At 37.2% G+C, this 15,735-nt stretch overlaps 1 protein-coding gene across 1 annotated transcript; it reads right to left on the bottom strand.

Annotated features, from left to right (window-relative positions):
* Positions 1 to 1,428: 1,428 nt before the first annotated feature.
* On the bottom strand, positions 1,429 to 14,849 carry LOC140236306 (uncharacterized). Its single transcript, XM_072316259.1, has 7 exons — positions 14,792 to 14,849; positions 8,349 to 8,627; positions 5,957 to 6,232; positions 4,898 to 5,164; positions 3,838 to 4,101; positions 2,198 to 2,343; positions 1,429 to 1,449 (listed from the first exon to the last, which is right to left on the bottom strand). The coding sequence occupies exons 1-7, from the start codon at positions 14,847 to 14,849 to the stop codon at positions 1,429 to 1,431; spliced, it is 1,311 nt and encodes a 436-aa protein (XP_072172360.1).
* Between the last annotated feature and the right edge of the window lie 886 nt (positions 14,850 to 15,735).

The raw sequence follows: 15,735 nt of genomic DNA on the forward strand, positions 1-15,735 counted from the left end.
AAACCCATCATATCATTGCTTTGCATATCTTTTCTGGTATCAAAATAATGACAGACTGTCAGACGCGATCCGCTGAATTAATTTTCTGTGTTACTTCCAGTATATAATACCAGTTAAAATGGGTCAGAACAGTTTTCATCAAAATAGATGTGTGATTCTATAACCCCCTTAATTGCTGAGCATACTAAATGCGATAGCCTTGCTATTATCGTTAATGACTGGACATTCTGAGTACAATGAAAGACTAAACTTGGTTAAATATCAGATATCGTGCAAAGTCCACTCTCGTGGATACTACGTACAGTAAACCTCGCATGAGTCGAAGCTCTCGGGACTGGCAAAAATGCGTCGACTTAAGTGAAATTCGACTCTCGCGAGAGTCGAATTTTTTCCGACTCACAGTTATGTACATGTATTATAGTACATTTGCATGCATGTGTGTGTGTGTGTGTGTTTGTGTGTGCGTGCGTGTGTGCGTATGTGAGTTTGCATTCAAATTTGTCTGTTCTTGAAGATAATGTTCTTATTTTGTTCTAAATTGAACATGGAATTTGTATCAATACTAGTAGTTAAACGTAGTTCTGAGAATGTCTGCGCTAATGTGGCAATGTGCATGTGCTATGTCTATGGTGCAACGTAAGTAGCCATCTCTGTCAACCTACCCTGAGACAAACACTCTCCCAGGCCCATCCCACCTCCACTGAACAAAACTATACAGCCAGCCGGGCACGCACAAACAAGCTCCGCCCACTTGGCCTGTCACTAAAATATTAAAGCAGCGATTGGTTGACCAAGGAGTTCTGGCTTGACATGGATAAAGTATGGATGTGCTGTGTGTATGGATAAAGTATATGGATCGATGTGCTGTGTGTATACATGTATACATGTGTACGTATTCGACATGCGTGCAGAGCGGTACGGTGAGTGTGCATGCTTACCTGCAGCAGGCCAGGGACGGGGTTCTGCGACATGCCGATTTTTTTTGTTCTCCTCTAAACGTAATGAGAATGCCAGACAAATCTTCTTCGGCTCAAGTGATGTAAACTACGTGTATTTTGTACAAAAGGGACTGCATGTTTTACTTCGACACAGCCGAAATTCGACTCTCGTACTTCGGCTTATCCAAATATTTCTTAGAGAAAATACATAGGGAAAAATCGGGACTTTTACTTTGCTTCGAGTTAAGTGATTTTCGACTCACTCGACGTCGACTTATCCGAGGTTTACTGTACTTCCAGCAATAAAAACCTAGAAACTCCATACACTGGAATATCACGAAACTGTAGTTACACACGATTGCCATAGTCTATTTCAACATGATCAAATCTGTCTCTTATTTCTGTCGTCGCATCTGTAGATATGCAAGGTGAAAATCAGACGTCTATTTCGAATGGAAATGGAGATACCATGAAATCCAGAGGAGTTCGTTTATTCGTCGAAACGTTCTACCTGCAGAGAGTGATAAAAAAAATGAATAGGATTAGTGATCAGGATAAATCTCGAATACATGTGCATGACGTGACTGAACCAGTACACAAAGACTAGATCTCCTGTACCTGTGAAATGGCATTTTTTTTTGGACACACTACCAATAGGTAAGGCTTGTTTCAGTTGTAAAAGTGTATGCCCTTGGCTCTTCTTTCTATCACACAATAATTTCTTTCAAGGTCACCCACACTCACTGTAGTTATGCTAACAAACCGATACTCTGAATGAATTAGATACAATGGAAGGTGCTACTTTGTCTTGCAATTGCTATTTTTTTCTGAAAAAAAAAAGAAACAAATACATTCAAATTTGAAAATAGTTTCAAAAACATTGATAGTTTCCTGTCATTTGATTATTTCGAATGAGCACATAGATCACGGTCCTAGACCGCATTTGCCTGTCGGCTAAGATCATGTATTTCATTGGGGTTGACATTATCCAGGAATCATATGATATGAGTGAAATACATAAGGTAAGAAAAGAACCTCAAACAAGGAAAAGGTATAAGCACTTTAATTATATAAATACATATCTAAGGAATTAAGGTTCTCATCCCCTCTTCAGGATGTAAAGCTAATAAAGCCATCATTGTTGCCAAAAAAAAAAAATACACACAAAGGAACGGCTAACAACGGTTTTTTTTTCTTTTTGTTTGTTTTTAATGTGCTTATATTTTCTTCGCATTGTAATCTTATCGCCTTTTAAATACCTCCTCCGTGGGCAGAAATGTCCTTCTTCTGTTGACGAAAGCGACGAAGATGATAACGGAAAGGAGGAACATGACCACCAGGAGAACATACGTTGTCGACAATCGATGAAGAGCTCCTTGATGCTGAAATTCTGCTATTATTTCCGCTGATTTGAGAGTTAACAGAATACGATTAAATAAGATGCTCACGAGGCCACTTAGCATGACCAACCACATGGAAGGTCATATTGCAATGTTTGAGAAGACTTTATGGCTCGAATTCACGAAGGAGGTACAATTGAAACCGTGGTTTAAACTTTGGAAAATTTATATGGAGCGCCAAGTGTTCAATGTCCTATTTCGTTACAAAATCAGTCATTTCATCAACGAAATGATAATTTTGTAACGAAATGACAAAATATTATCGACAAAATGATAATTCTGTTAACGAAGAATCATTTTTTTTTCTTCAACAAAATGCCTGATTTCGTAAAGAAAAAGGCCATGCGACACTTGGCGGTCCACACAAATTGTCGATGGTTTCAACCATGTTTTTTTAATTGTACCACCTACGTAGATCCGGGCCTATGAGTCTTTATGAGACTTTATTAGCTCCCTTTCTGAGTTCCCTTGCGAAGACTTCCAACAGTGTCCGATATTAGCTCCCTTGTGGAGACATCATTCCGGTATATCACATGTTTTTGTTTGATATTTTAAGATTTATTATGTTTATGTCAGTATTGTCGGGGGGGGGGGGGGGTTGTTATTTTATGCGGCCCCATTTTCCCCTCTCTTCTTACTTTAAAACACAACAACAACCATGTTTGACAATGTTAAATGAGCTGACTAGAAGTAACAGACATTGACTGACAATAAGAAACAAAGGACCTCCATTAAATTGATTGATTGTAAAAACACACACATACAGACTGACGATTAGAATAGCCGAACTCTATGAAATTCTTGTTGTTAATTTCTTTCTACTTTAAAAGTCATGAAATATTGAATAAATGTTGTACACAGTGAAACACGACGAAAAAGGACACAACTGGACAGAAAAAAAGGGAGATTTATTAAAAACAAAACACTTTGACATTTTGTTAGTGCTCATTTCGTTCGTCTTTCCAATGTTATTCTTTTTAATTTAATTTGTCACACATTACATGCTTTTCACCTTAATTTTCTTTCTGATGTGTTGCTTCACCAACGGTGAAAATATATAATCATTGATATATTTTTTTAAAGCCTTACTTCATGCCGCGCGCACCCCAAAAGAAAAAAAAGAGCAAAAATTCCGCCACTTCCTTTTTCCATTTAAGTTTTGGAGAGTACGGGTAATGATAATTTAATGTCTCTTCTTGAACTGCATCGTGCCAGTAAAGAAATGTGTGTTTTAGTTTTGTTTTGTTTCGCTTCGTTTCGTTTCGTTCTTGTGGGGAGATAATGGCTTTAGCATAAAAGATGGTAGCAGTTTCACAAAAAAAAATTGTGCAGTTATAAAGTAAAACGTTAACCCCCCCCCCCCCCCCAAAAAAAAAAAGGGGGGAGGGGGAGGGGAGACGCAAACCTGCAGCTCGTGAATCAGAATAGAAAAGATAGCTTTTGATATCTTTCATTTCTTCTTTTAATAGATGTGCCTTCACGGCGTTTGCAAAGCTTACCTGATGGGTGGAAGGTCTTGGTTGCAGTGGTGGAGCTAAAATCGTTCCATCCCGTACAGGAGACTTCGGTGCCCCCGTCGACCCGAGGAGTGAAAGTAGTTGACGGCGAGCGGGAGGATGAGAGAGTGACGTTATCGGCTGTGATGAGGAAGGTATGGATACCTGGTGTCGGCTGGTACTCCTCGTCGATATAACAGACCACTGTGTAGATTTTTCCGTTGTTCTCTCCCACACGCTCGTTGAACTGAACATCGATTATGTCATCTGTAATTCAGTACAGATAAAGGATGAGGAACAACCATGAGGAAGAACAACGTAACAGTTATCAAGCTTTTCTATCGAAGCTTCTGTTAAAACAATAACGAGTGAAAGATACAAGAACGTTTATACATATAAAACGACTTGACCACACAATCAATCACACTTCAAGTCTGTAGAATATCACATAGATATGTTCAGTCCTGAGACAAAAAAAAAAGGTATCACACGTCACACTAAAACTATGCCCCTTTTACCGTGAGAATATGTCCAGTTAACTCTATACTAATAAAACAGGAGACCTACGTAAAACATAATATAGTAGTTATAAGTTAGGCCTTTAGACATGTTAAAGCGGGACACATGTCAGGGTAACCGAAGTACAAATTTGCCTATCGTCGCTGGGGCGACAAGACCTCGATTGTGTCTGAAATTTTGGTGAATATTACCGTTTTGGATTAATGGTCAGATAATCAGTTACGAGATGTCCTAGCCGAAGTCTCAATGTGTCTTATCCCAAACATGAAGCCCCCACGGAATGTCAAAGGAAAGACTCTCCAATTCTTGATAAAGTGCTTTGGCTGCCATTTTTGTTTGTCTTTTTCTGTTCTCCTGAACATTAACATTTTAACGATTTGTAGACACCAGGTGTTGTCGCCCTAGTGACGTTAAGCTGTTTGCAGTTTGTGCAGTATGAATATTACAAGAACCCGAAATAAATACAAACAATCATGCAAATCAAGGGAATGCCAGACATTTAATGAGGTAGTTGAAAGAAGACAGGGATGAAGTTTCAATTTACCTCTGAAACAGTACAGATCCGTTGCGTGTGCCGATCCATACCTGTTCCTTCCTCGGCACTCAATGTTCATACACCTCTTAGGACGAGATTCTACAATGGCAGATTGAACATTCGATGATGAGATCGTCTCACCGTCAACAGAGATCAGATACGAGTCGATTGGAAAAGTTGGTTGGTCATGTGGTTCAATGTGACACGTGATCAACAGATCACGCCCGGCATTCTGCTCTTCAATCTGCAGATCTATGATATTGTCGGCGGGAGGATCTAAATTGAACATCATAAAACAAACACGAAAATAATTGCGTCTTTATTTATAGTCGTTACTTTATTGTGTATTCATAAAATACGAAAACAAGGACAGGAAAGAAGCAGATATACACTATACAAGGACAAAATTATGAATTTGCATTCTCCTTTTATTGTTCTATAAATTGTTTACTCGACTATTCAATACCCACGATCAGACCTGTCATTTCTGAGTGATCTGTTTCTTTACTTAGTTCCATATTACTTTAATTACAAGTGATACATTTACCAGAGACCCCTGAAGTCTCTACAGGTACACAAGTGGCAAGTGAAGTCGGTGAACCCGTACAAACGTTTCGACAGTTAGGTACCTTTCGTTCCCCAAGGTCAACAATAATTCCGACTTTGTTCAAAACATACCGTGAGAACAAAAGACTATTGTCCTGGGCTGTAAACCCAAATGATCCATCGTTATGACATACTCAAAAGGTTATCTCAGGTGTCAAAAGTGAAAAAAAAAAACTGTTGTCACGAAATATAACACACATTGCTGGTAATATTTTGCTGTACATGGATGGTGACGATATTCTTCCGCATATCATATTCATCAATTCTGGTCCATTATATTTCTGTTTTATGTTATTGGTCACAAGTAAGGCGTCCATACTCCAATCGTCCTCCTGCCTTAAGGTGGATGTCTACACAAACAGAACAACAACAAAAAAAAAGACACACACACAAACACACAAACACACATTAAAACGCACTCAAACATGAACAGAACAGAGGGGGCTTATCGATTATAGTTACCTGTAGGACAAAATTCTTGAACAGTGAATGTCGATCCAAGTTCATTTATTCCAGTGCACGTGACGTCAGTACAACTTGGAGGGCGTGGTGATAGTACGAACGATGACGAGCTCGAGTTTGACACTGTCGCTCTTCCGACCTTGATCTCATACCTCTCGAGAACCGGGTAGGGTTGATCAACGTCTTTCACGTGACAAGAAATGGTGACGATACTTCGATCGCTCTCATCCAAACGCTCGTCGAACTCTATGTTAATGATTTGAGCACGTGGTGGATCTGTCAACGAATCATGTAAAGTGTTAGAAATGACTCATGGGAGTCAGCAACTTCAAGGAGAGCGAACAACACATCACAACAAAACAAATAGAATCTTTTAAAAAATCAAGTGAGATCTAAAGATTTAAAGACAATGGAAAATAAAACATTCAATGATCAACACCAAATAAGAAGAGGGAGAGCAAAGTTCTGACAACCAATTTCTGTCATTACGTCTAAGATAAGGGATCAGATTGGTCTTTGTTATCCCTCGTCTTTACTTTTTGATAAATAACTTATTGTCAAACATGTACTTTTATCCACATAAACACATGAAAGCGTAATGGCTACACATGTTCGAAACTAAGCACTAACATCACGTGACACCTACTAAGCCTTAGTCACACAATATGAAACTAGAATACCTGACGGCATCACACGATGATTAGTTATCCATCTACATGTCATTATGAATGTGTACAAAATTAATATCCATATGCACTCTATCCAGCACGAATTCTTTTGAGGTTCTTTAACTTGAGAACATGCCATGCTAATTATACAATACAAATAGAACAATTTTTTGACACACCAATACAATGCAACTGACTGAAATGAACCCAAGATATTTATTTCTAATCTTTTGTCAGGGTAGTCCATTCACCAATAAATGTGACCGTGCTCCTCAAAACGAACATAAAGTCGCACACACTGATTTTGCGTGAGGACTGAAAATAAGTGAAATGGGTCAACCTAGCCGAACTTGACTTTTTCATATTTTCTGAAAGAGCGGGTCTTCTTTTACATTATGCTAAAATTTGAAATCATAAAAGAGGCAGGAAAGTGTTTGTTTTTTAGCAGTCTATCTCGAACATTTTTTGGTAGAATAGTGTGATTAGGTGTGTCTTTAGAATCCCTTTTTCATTTCTGAAAAACCTTGTCCACACTCTTCACTTTCAACTCTAATAACTTTTGAAAGGATAGTGCTACTTCTTTGAAAGTTGGCATTAATTATGGACAGAATGTGTTAATGAGGCATGCTAAATTTCAGTTTAATATAATAATCCCTTCATTGTTGTTACTCTGGTGGTTTACTTCCTGTTTTTTGTCCCATTCATCGCACAGCCAGTGCGGTTTGGTAAAGATTAAGCGCTTGAATAGACACTGTACTTCAGAGCCTCTTTTCTCAGTTCACACTTTTCGTGAGTTTGTGCTTTCTTTCCAGTATTTCGATAGGTTAGGAGAGTCCATTTGATTTGAGTTATACATCATTTTAAAGCTTAAAGTCTGCTCTTTAAGAATATGGTCTTAACTTCAAATTCATGTCTGGCGACTTTTTGTTTGTTTTGAGGTGCAGGGTCACAAATAGTGGTCTTCCATGGAGCCCTGAATATTATTATTGAATATTAGATATTAAGATTTTGATCGCACACGGCTTAACTTTGGATATCTTGAATTAAACCAGAATCAGATAAAGGACGAGTAAACCATTCCATTGACATTCCATTGGCATTACATAAAAAGACATAATATATATTTTTTTAAGTCATGATACTAAATATCTCATATTCTATTCGCTCTGTCTCTGTTAAAAGGTTTAAAGGGGTATTCCACATGATTTTCATACTTTTACACCATAGAATACGTAAATCAACAGCTCCTTGTATACATTTGTGGATTTAATTCTGTGAGAAAAGAAATCAATATTCCAAAAATCTAAATCAATTTACACTAAACAGGGATGATGGCATGGGATTTGCACACATTCGGAAATATAGCGATGTAATGGTAGTACCATTTCAATACCACGAGTTAAAAGTTCACCTGCGTAGAATGTAGGTATGCTTTCTTTTTTTGTTCTGCTTCCTCGAGCTCCTACTCATACATTCTTGTGGTGAGGCTGCCATGTCATCGTCTTTGTTCATTGTGATTTCTTATAAATTTTGACATTTTCATTCCTAATCCCAGTCACTTTAAATTCTGAAACTTGAAACTCAGTCTGTAACCAGTATTAGCAATAGATACGTGTTCATATGTAAAAGTCTGAAAATCATCCAGAGGTCTCCTTTAATCCCAAGCATCTCAATTGACAAGAATGTTGTTAACTCATGTTACGCTAAATCTCGTGTAGGCTTACTTTTGGGACAGTATGTTCTCACAGAGGAACCAGCTCCGTTGACATTTTGGCCAATGCACGTGATATTCGTGCACCTTTCTGGTCGAGGAGATAGGGTGATCGAGTTGGACGTCGACACGGTTTGACGATCTCTCTTGATGATGTAACTGCTGATAGGCGGGAAAGGTTGGCTATGAGACGCTATCGTACAGGATATAGTGAGGTCAACACTACCTCCGACCTCCCTGAGATCACCCGACTCTTCGAACTCAACCTCTAGAGCATCATTCGTTGGAGGCGCTGTGAAGAGAAACAGAGAACACCGGAACATAATGATTTTACAGTCACATTGAGAAGCTTTACTAAACAACACACGTTATTCAGTGCCGATGTGATGGATTTCAAATCTATAGTCTCATCAAGTGAAGCACTTGTTTTCTTCGTCTTCACTTTTTTGTTAATAAAGAAAACATCATTGGAATGCTGTGGAAATTGTTATACCGTACCACAATAACTGTAGTCAAGGTACATAAAAGATTTAAGTGATTGATACGTTTCTTTCAGCTTGTTTGTGTGTCCAGGGAGGTGAGAGGAAAATACCTCGTGGGCAATAGATAGCTACACTAGATGTCATTCCCACGGCGTTCCTTCCTTCACACGACAGTTCGATACACCAACGAGGCCGTGGAGAAAGGCGAGTAGTAGGAGAAGATGACTGGGAGAGTGTGACGCCATCAGCTTTGATGACGTATGAATTGATAGCAGGATGTGGTTGGTCCTGTGGACTCACGTGACATTCAATATCCAAGGAAGATCCCTGATCACGTGTCTTGATCGTTATTACGTCATCTGCAGGGCCATCTGCAAGTAAATGTTCACGTGAAATTTTACAAATGATTACAAATATTCTTTCTTTCAAGAACTCCACTAGTTACCCACTTTGGATGTATAGCCTAAGTAAATTTAATGTGTTTCGTGTACCCGTGCGGTTGAGATGGTGTTGTATAAAAAAAAAGAATACACTGTCCATGATCTGTATTTTAGACAACGCAGGTTATACCCCGCTTGATTAAATCTGTCATTATTTATTAGTCTGGGTTTGTTCGTTGGTGTTGTTTTTTAAGCACACTGATAGTCGTGTTAAAACGGAAAATATTTACTATGATGTCTTATCTCTTCAGTCAGTATAGGATATGAATCATGCGTCAGCGACACCAGAATCATTAAATTCAAACATCCTTATGAAATCGAAAGGTAGAGAAAAAACATTATGACACAGAAGGTATTCACAACTGCAATGTGTATGTGCGATGAAGAATTTTACCTCCTACCCTCTGTTCTCTTGATTTTCGAAAGGTAACGTTTACATTATAACATTCGGTGACTAGGCTGTCTTTCGGTTTCGGAACACTTGTTTGTGACAAAATACCTTATACTATTAAAAACAATTTCAAACGAAAATGACAGACCGAAACGTGCTGGTACACATGAGCCCAACTATCTTTCGAGTTTACCAACATCCAATGCTGTTTCTTTCTTTCTCCATGTTATTTTCCTCGGGACTTTGGTGGCAAAGATTTCAAGTAATTCACAATAAAAGCGCGTTTATACACTCCATCAATGTCCATTGCAAGGAATGAAATGTTAAGTGTGTGCCTTAGGATTAACCAAAGCAAAAATCAAGTCTGTTCAGCATGTCGGCTAGGAATGAGAAGGTTGTTAAGTTGCCTCAAACACTGGTTTTAGAGCCAACTTAACGGCTGTATCAATCTCACACAATTCCTGCAGTTCATGAGTAAAACCATTATGCATATATACATACAGATCTGCCTACGGTAAGAAATATTTTATGCTGATGGTCTTTAAGATTTGTGATACAGCCTGTTCTCGGATAATTAATTTTTTGCATGAGAATGAGATTTCACGTAACGCCAAAAAGAACATACCTGTGCATTTTGAATAATTAATAAAAGGAGACAGGTAAATCATTCAACAGTGGGACAGAAAATGAATCATTAAGATTTAACAAGATTATATAACATTAATATGTTATCAGAAAATCATATCAGATTGCCCACAAAACATTTGTTGTCTTAGAACTTCAACTTTATGTTTGAAAAGATTTTGATATCTCTCTTTCAATGAAAATTGACTTACATGTAAGAATGCTTGAGAGTTTTGCGTAACCTGACAAAAATTGCGCATGCCATGATTATGATAAAAAGGCTACTAATATTCAGTTTATAATTCATGCAAGTGAAAAAAAAAAGATACTTGGAGGAAAAACAACAACATTACATTCATTTACAATTATTGGAAGAACATTTAGAATGAAATGATAAATGAATTTAATTTAATGGAATCAATTGATAAAAATTCAATTCAATTCAATTTAAAATTCATATTTTTGTTTGAACATATCATCCTCTTCAGTCGTAGAATATATTATTTTCATTGGAAAAGAAAAACTGACGATCTGACGATAAACATTTTCACTCAACAAGCGCTTACATAATTCATTTATTTTTCTGTCAACCTTATATTTCTATTCTTTCCTGAGAATGATATTATGTAATAACCAAATTGTGTCTTTCCGTTTTTATTTTCAAGTAATTTACATTCAAAACGTTTATTTGATCGGGGTCGTACATACTAATTGTTTGATTTTTTTTTTTCTTCAAGAGCAGGAGATGTGCATTTGCAGCTTTTTTCTCCACCTGAAGACTCAAAATGCATTGATTGTTCACCCGTCGAGAGCTATCAAAATACGTTTTGGTGGTATACTACTATACATAAAATATTGATTGAATTGTCTTTTCTGTGCCAAAGCTTTATACGTCAAAACAAACATGAAAACACACTCAAACACACTCACACACACACACACACACACATATATATATATATATAGATATATATATATATATGTATATATATATATATAGAGAGAGAGAGAGAGAGAGAGAGAGAGAGCTTGCTTCCAAAAGGGGCTAAATCCGTCATGTTTCAATGGATTTAGCGCTTTTTCGCAGAACTTAGTTCTTCATAATGTATATATGAAGAGTTTGTTTGCAAAAACCGATAAGTCCATATTTGCGAAATGGAGATATTTGCGATTGAAGGTCAAGAGAAATAAAGAGAATAATATGAATTGTTTTGCTTCTTTTCACCATAACTTCAAAAATGTACCTTTATTTGCAGTGACCAATATATCATTAAAAGGTATTATTTTGTACTTTATGACAGAGACCGTACTTCAAAATCTTCAAAAATGAACTTATCGGTTTTTGCAAACAAACTCTTCATATATATATATATATATATATATATATATATATATATATTATATCATAACCTGTCGCAAATTAACTCATGAAACTGTATAATGATATTGGATACATACGTCTTACGTTCAGTATGGCTGATTGTTGAGAACCGGAAATGATGCACTGTAGAGTCTTCCCATGATGAGAGGAGGAAGGGGTGAAGGTCAACACACTTTCGATGTTGTAATACGTCTTGTAGTGATAGCAACGGTCGCTGCAGTATTTGATGTTAGTACGTAGAGAGGCCGATAGACAGTTTGGTATTTGTGCCACAGAAACCAGGTAACTTGTTTGGCGTGCGTGTCTCGGATGTCATGTTGGGTCCCAATCTCTCTTCGCTACTGGTCAAAAACACGTAAACAGGCATACTGCATAAGATAACTCTATCAACTTCAATAGGTCAAGTGGAACAACTGTAATTATTACATTTATCAATTCCTAATTTGTTATACTGATAAAACACCTGGTTAATGCTTAAGATGTATAATTACGTCGGGATCATGTTTGGTTTCTATTTTTAAATGTCACATCTCCCATTTCCCACTAAAATCTTACCCCATCTGTAGACTGCTATTTTTTCATAAGCATTATGCAGCCAGTAGATACGTAGGAATGCTCAAAACGGTGAAAACCACAAAACTTTTCCATTTCTTTTCAGGATTTCAGATGCGAACACGCAAACATGCTGTTATCCTGCAGGGAGATGGGAAGAAACTCCGCAGCTGTAATGACGTTTATATTCATTCGTACGCGCATGATAGTAAATCTAAAACGTAAACCAAATGCATGTGATTTTTTCTGTCTCTTTCTCTATCCCAAATAGCTGGCTGTTTCACCTCATCGGCGAAAATCTGTGATTTCAGAGATCATGTTAGAAAGCCGTAGAGTGGTCGAAGTCCGGTATGCTGTTTGCTTCTTTTTGGTCGACACACATATGTTACTGATTGGGTACAGAATCCTTATTTCTCAGCAATTCCTACGAAAGAGAGAAAAGTGTTTGATATTCTTGAGTTTCTAGAAGTTTTGTTCCTTCTTTGCTTTTACATGACCCATGTAGATGTATTCGAATTTCAAGCAGTTAGAAGGATTTTTGCATTAAGCGCCCTAAATGTTACTTCCGTCGACGTCGGTCAAGAAACTGCATCATTTGTTTAATTACAATGGCAATGCTGAAAAAATGCTATATCTTTTAGACAAGCAAGATATCCCATTATGCATACCAATGAGACGATCACTTATATTACGATTGAGTGTCAATAATTATCATTTCCGTTCAGAGGGACGTGGCAGAAAAAGTTGGTCGAAATGCGATAAATAATAACGTTTGTTCATGTAAATAGTATGTCTACCTCTACTGAATATAGTTAAAACTAATATCTATCTCCTTTTGTCCTTCATGAAGGTACTCACGGTGTGTGAGTATTTCATTTTATGTATATTCCGTCTTTCCTAGAAACATAGAGAAGCCGATTCAATGGCTGTATTTTCTGCCTAACGTATTTCCTAACAATTCATCGAAATGAACAGTGAAAACACATGCTGTACTTTATTCAGCTATTTTTAACAACTTCAAAATCTTATCACTAGTTTCATAAGATTTCAGAGCCTTTGTTCAACAGGGAATGATACAGCTGTCGTCCCCAGGGATGGAAATAAGGAAGATCTTCTATCACAAATGCGTTTCACTGCACAAAGGTTACTTCCGTCTTTGTTGTTTCTCTGCGGAGACCTTGTAAAACGTCTTCACTTACTCTCCTTCATATACTTCATTTGAATAGGTAAACTAGCTTCGCACTAAAGAAAATGTATAGAAGCCAACCATGGACCATTGAATACCATTTTGTATATGAATATGATGCTACTTTTGATTATGAAATGTGATTATGTTATACCAACAGCTGAACAAATTGCACACTATTGAAATGAATAGAGGTTGGGGTTTTGATCTTTGATATCATTATAATTGTAGTTACACATTTATGTTTTTATAATAATACACTCATATAATATGGATGTATGGTATGTTGTCAAGATTCTTATGGGCAATGGTACTTTTAGATTTTAGTGAGAGAATGTTCAGCTTATTGTCAGATCGAATTAAAGTTTAACAATATTAACAAATTAAGCACATCATCCTTGAAAGATGTAGTTGTGAAGGTTCTCACATTTCCTTAATTTTCATTGCCACAGCTTATTTTTCATCATCTCATCATCTTCATTGTGTCCTGGGAAGTCATCTAAACGCACCACACTGCCAAGTGCTAATGGCAGATCTACTAGGCAGAAATCCATCACCGTCTGCGGACATTTCTAAAAAGGTTTACATGGTAACTTATCGCCTGGCACAGACGGAGTACCAGTATACCAAAAGATGAGTATAGTCTTGTCTGAGTTAACACTTCGAAATCACTTTTCATAGCTATCCTGTATTCTTTCCGGTCAGCCTATACGATAGGTTTCTGTAGGTTGGCTTGATCGCGTATTTCCCTGATAACCCCAGCCTTCGTCTTGTCTAGCTTGATTGCTGTTTGTGACCACGCCCCTTGTGATCTGGACGCCGTCCAAGAACCAGCTCGCTGTCTGTGAATCATACACTCCGTTTTCGGTGCATCGCGCAGTGATTCGGCGGTTAGCCGTCAATGTACTTGGAACATTCAAAGATATGGCAACTGCAAATAAAATTCAAATGAAGTGATTAAAAGATTACGAATTAATCGTCATGACTGTGACTGTCTTTTAAAAAAATAGAGCAAGTAAGAAGACTTGCAAGTGATTTAATATGTTAAATGTCAATGCAATTGTGACCATAAAATATTTTGTAAAAAGGAGCCCAAGAAATTATTCAAGTACATCAACATCGAAATTATCGGATGTATTATTGAAAGACGTTACAAGAAATAGAAAAGGCATTGGGTGAGAAAACAAAATAATTCCATGGTCTCACTAGAAATGTGTCTCCTCCTCTGTATGAAAATCTAGCAGATGTGTTAAACACAAACAATCTCAATAAGGGGATATAACTTGGAAAAATTGGATTTGAATATGAATGCTGTTGGGAGAGTTCATATTCACTGTTATGACATACTTAATTACAAACACACACAATGCGATTATACATTTTGAGGAAAGATATCTTACCACAGGAATTCACCAAGAACAACAAGATCCCGCCTGTGACTAGAGGTTGTTGCGCCATGTCGACCATCTAGGTGTCTATGTGTGTCGTCTGCAAGAAAGTTACGGGTGAAAACTGATGAAAATGCACAACCATATATATATATATATATATATATATATATATGACAAATGTTTTCATGCAAACTAAAAAAAAAATACACTTTTATTAATATTACTGCAAACATGAAAAGATGGTCTTCCTGGCAAGGTGGAATACTAGTAACGTCATTACAGTTTGAAGTGTTCTTACCACGAAGCAAAACAGTACTCGGGCAGTCGGTACGGACTTCCTGAACAGGCCGTAAATCTGCGGGTCGTCTATACCTACATTGGTCTCGCGTCTGGACTGTCAGTGGTAGTCTCACGTCTGGAGTGTGGTGGTGCACTGCAGGCAGACGTGGAGGCACACGACGGTGATATGCCACGGACTCAAATATTATTCCGCCTATATAAGACCAACCTCCATGAGTTATGTCATCTTCACAGTATTGAAAAATCAAGCTCTAGGGATGGGTTTATTATGAAACATATCGGTATTCAGGTTCTATGATTCAACCTAATTATGCAGCATTAGCCTACTTCCTAATAGCTAATTGCCGAAAAATCCATGCATTTGACGACTTCAGATAATCAGTCTATCGCAAAAAAAAATCTTATGATCCTGATGTGATTTATTTTTTGGTATTACAAACGTTTGTTTATTTTGTTTACATCATTCCATTGTGAGTTTTATGACATACAGGTTATCACAGAGTTAACATATTATGCAAAATCTATACAGGGCATTGAATCAATGGAGAAAAATGACAGGATTGAATGTTTTAAACAGTGAATCATAACATACAGCTTACGCAGTGCTATTAATCAGGATTACTCGTTTAGCGGATCATTTCGTTGTACAGTTT

The sequence above is a fragment of the Diadema setosum genome, chromosome 12, assembly GCF_964275005.1.
Source record: "Diadema setosum chromosome 12, eeDiaSeto1, whole genome shotgun sequence".
NCBI lineage: Eukaryota > Metazoa > Echinodermata > Echinoidea > Diadematoida > Diadematidae > Diadema > Diadema setosum.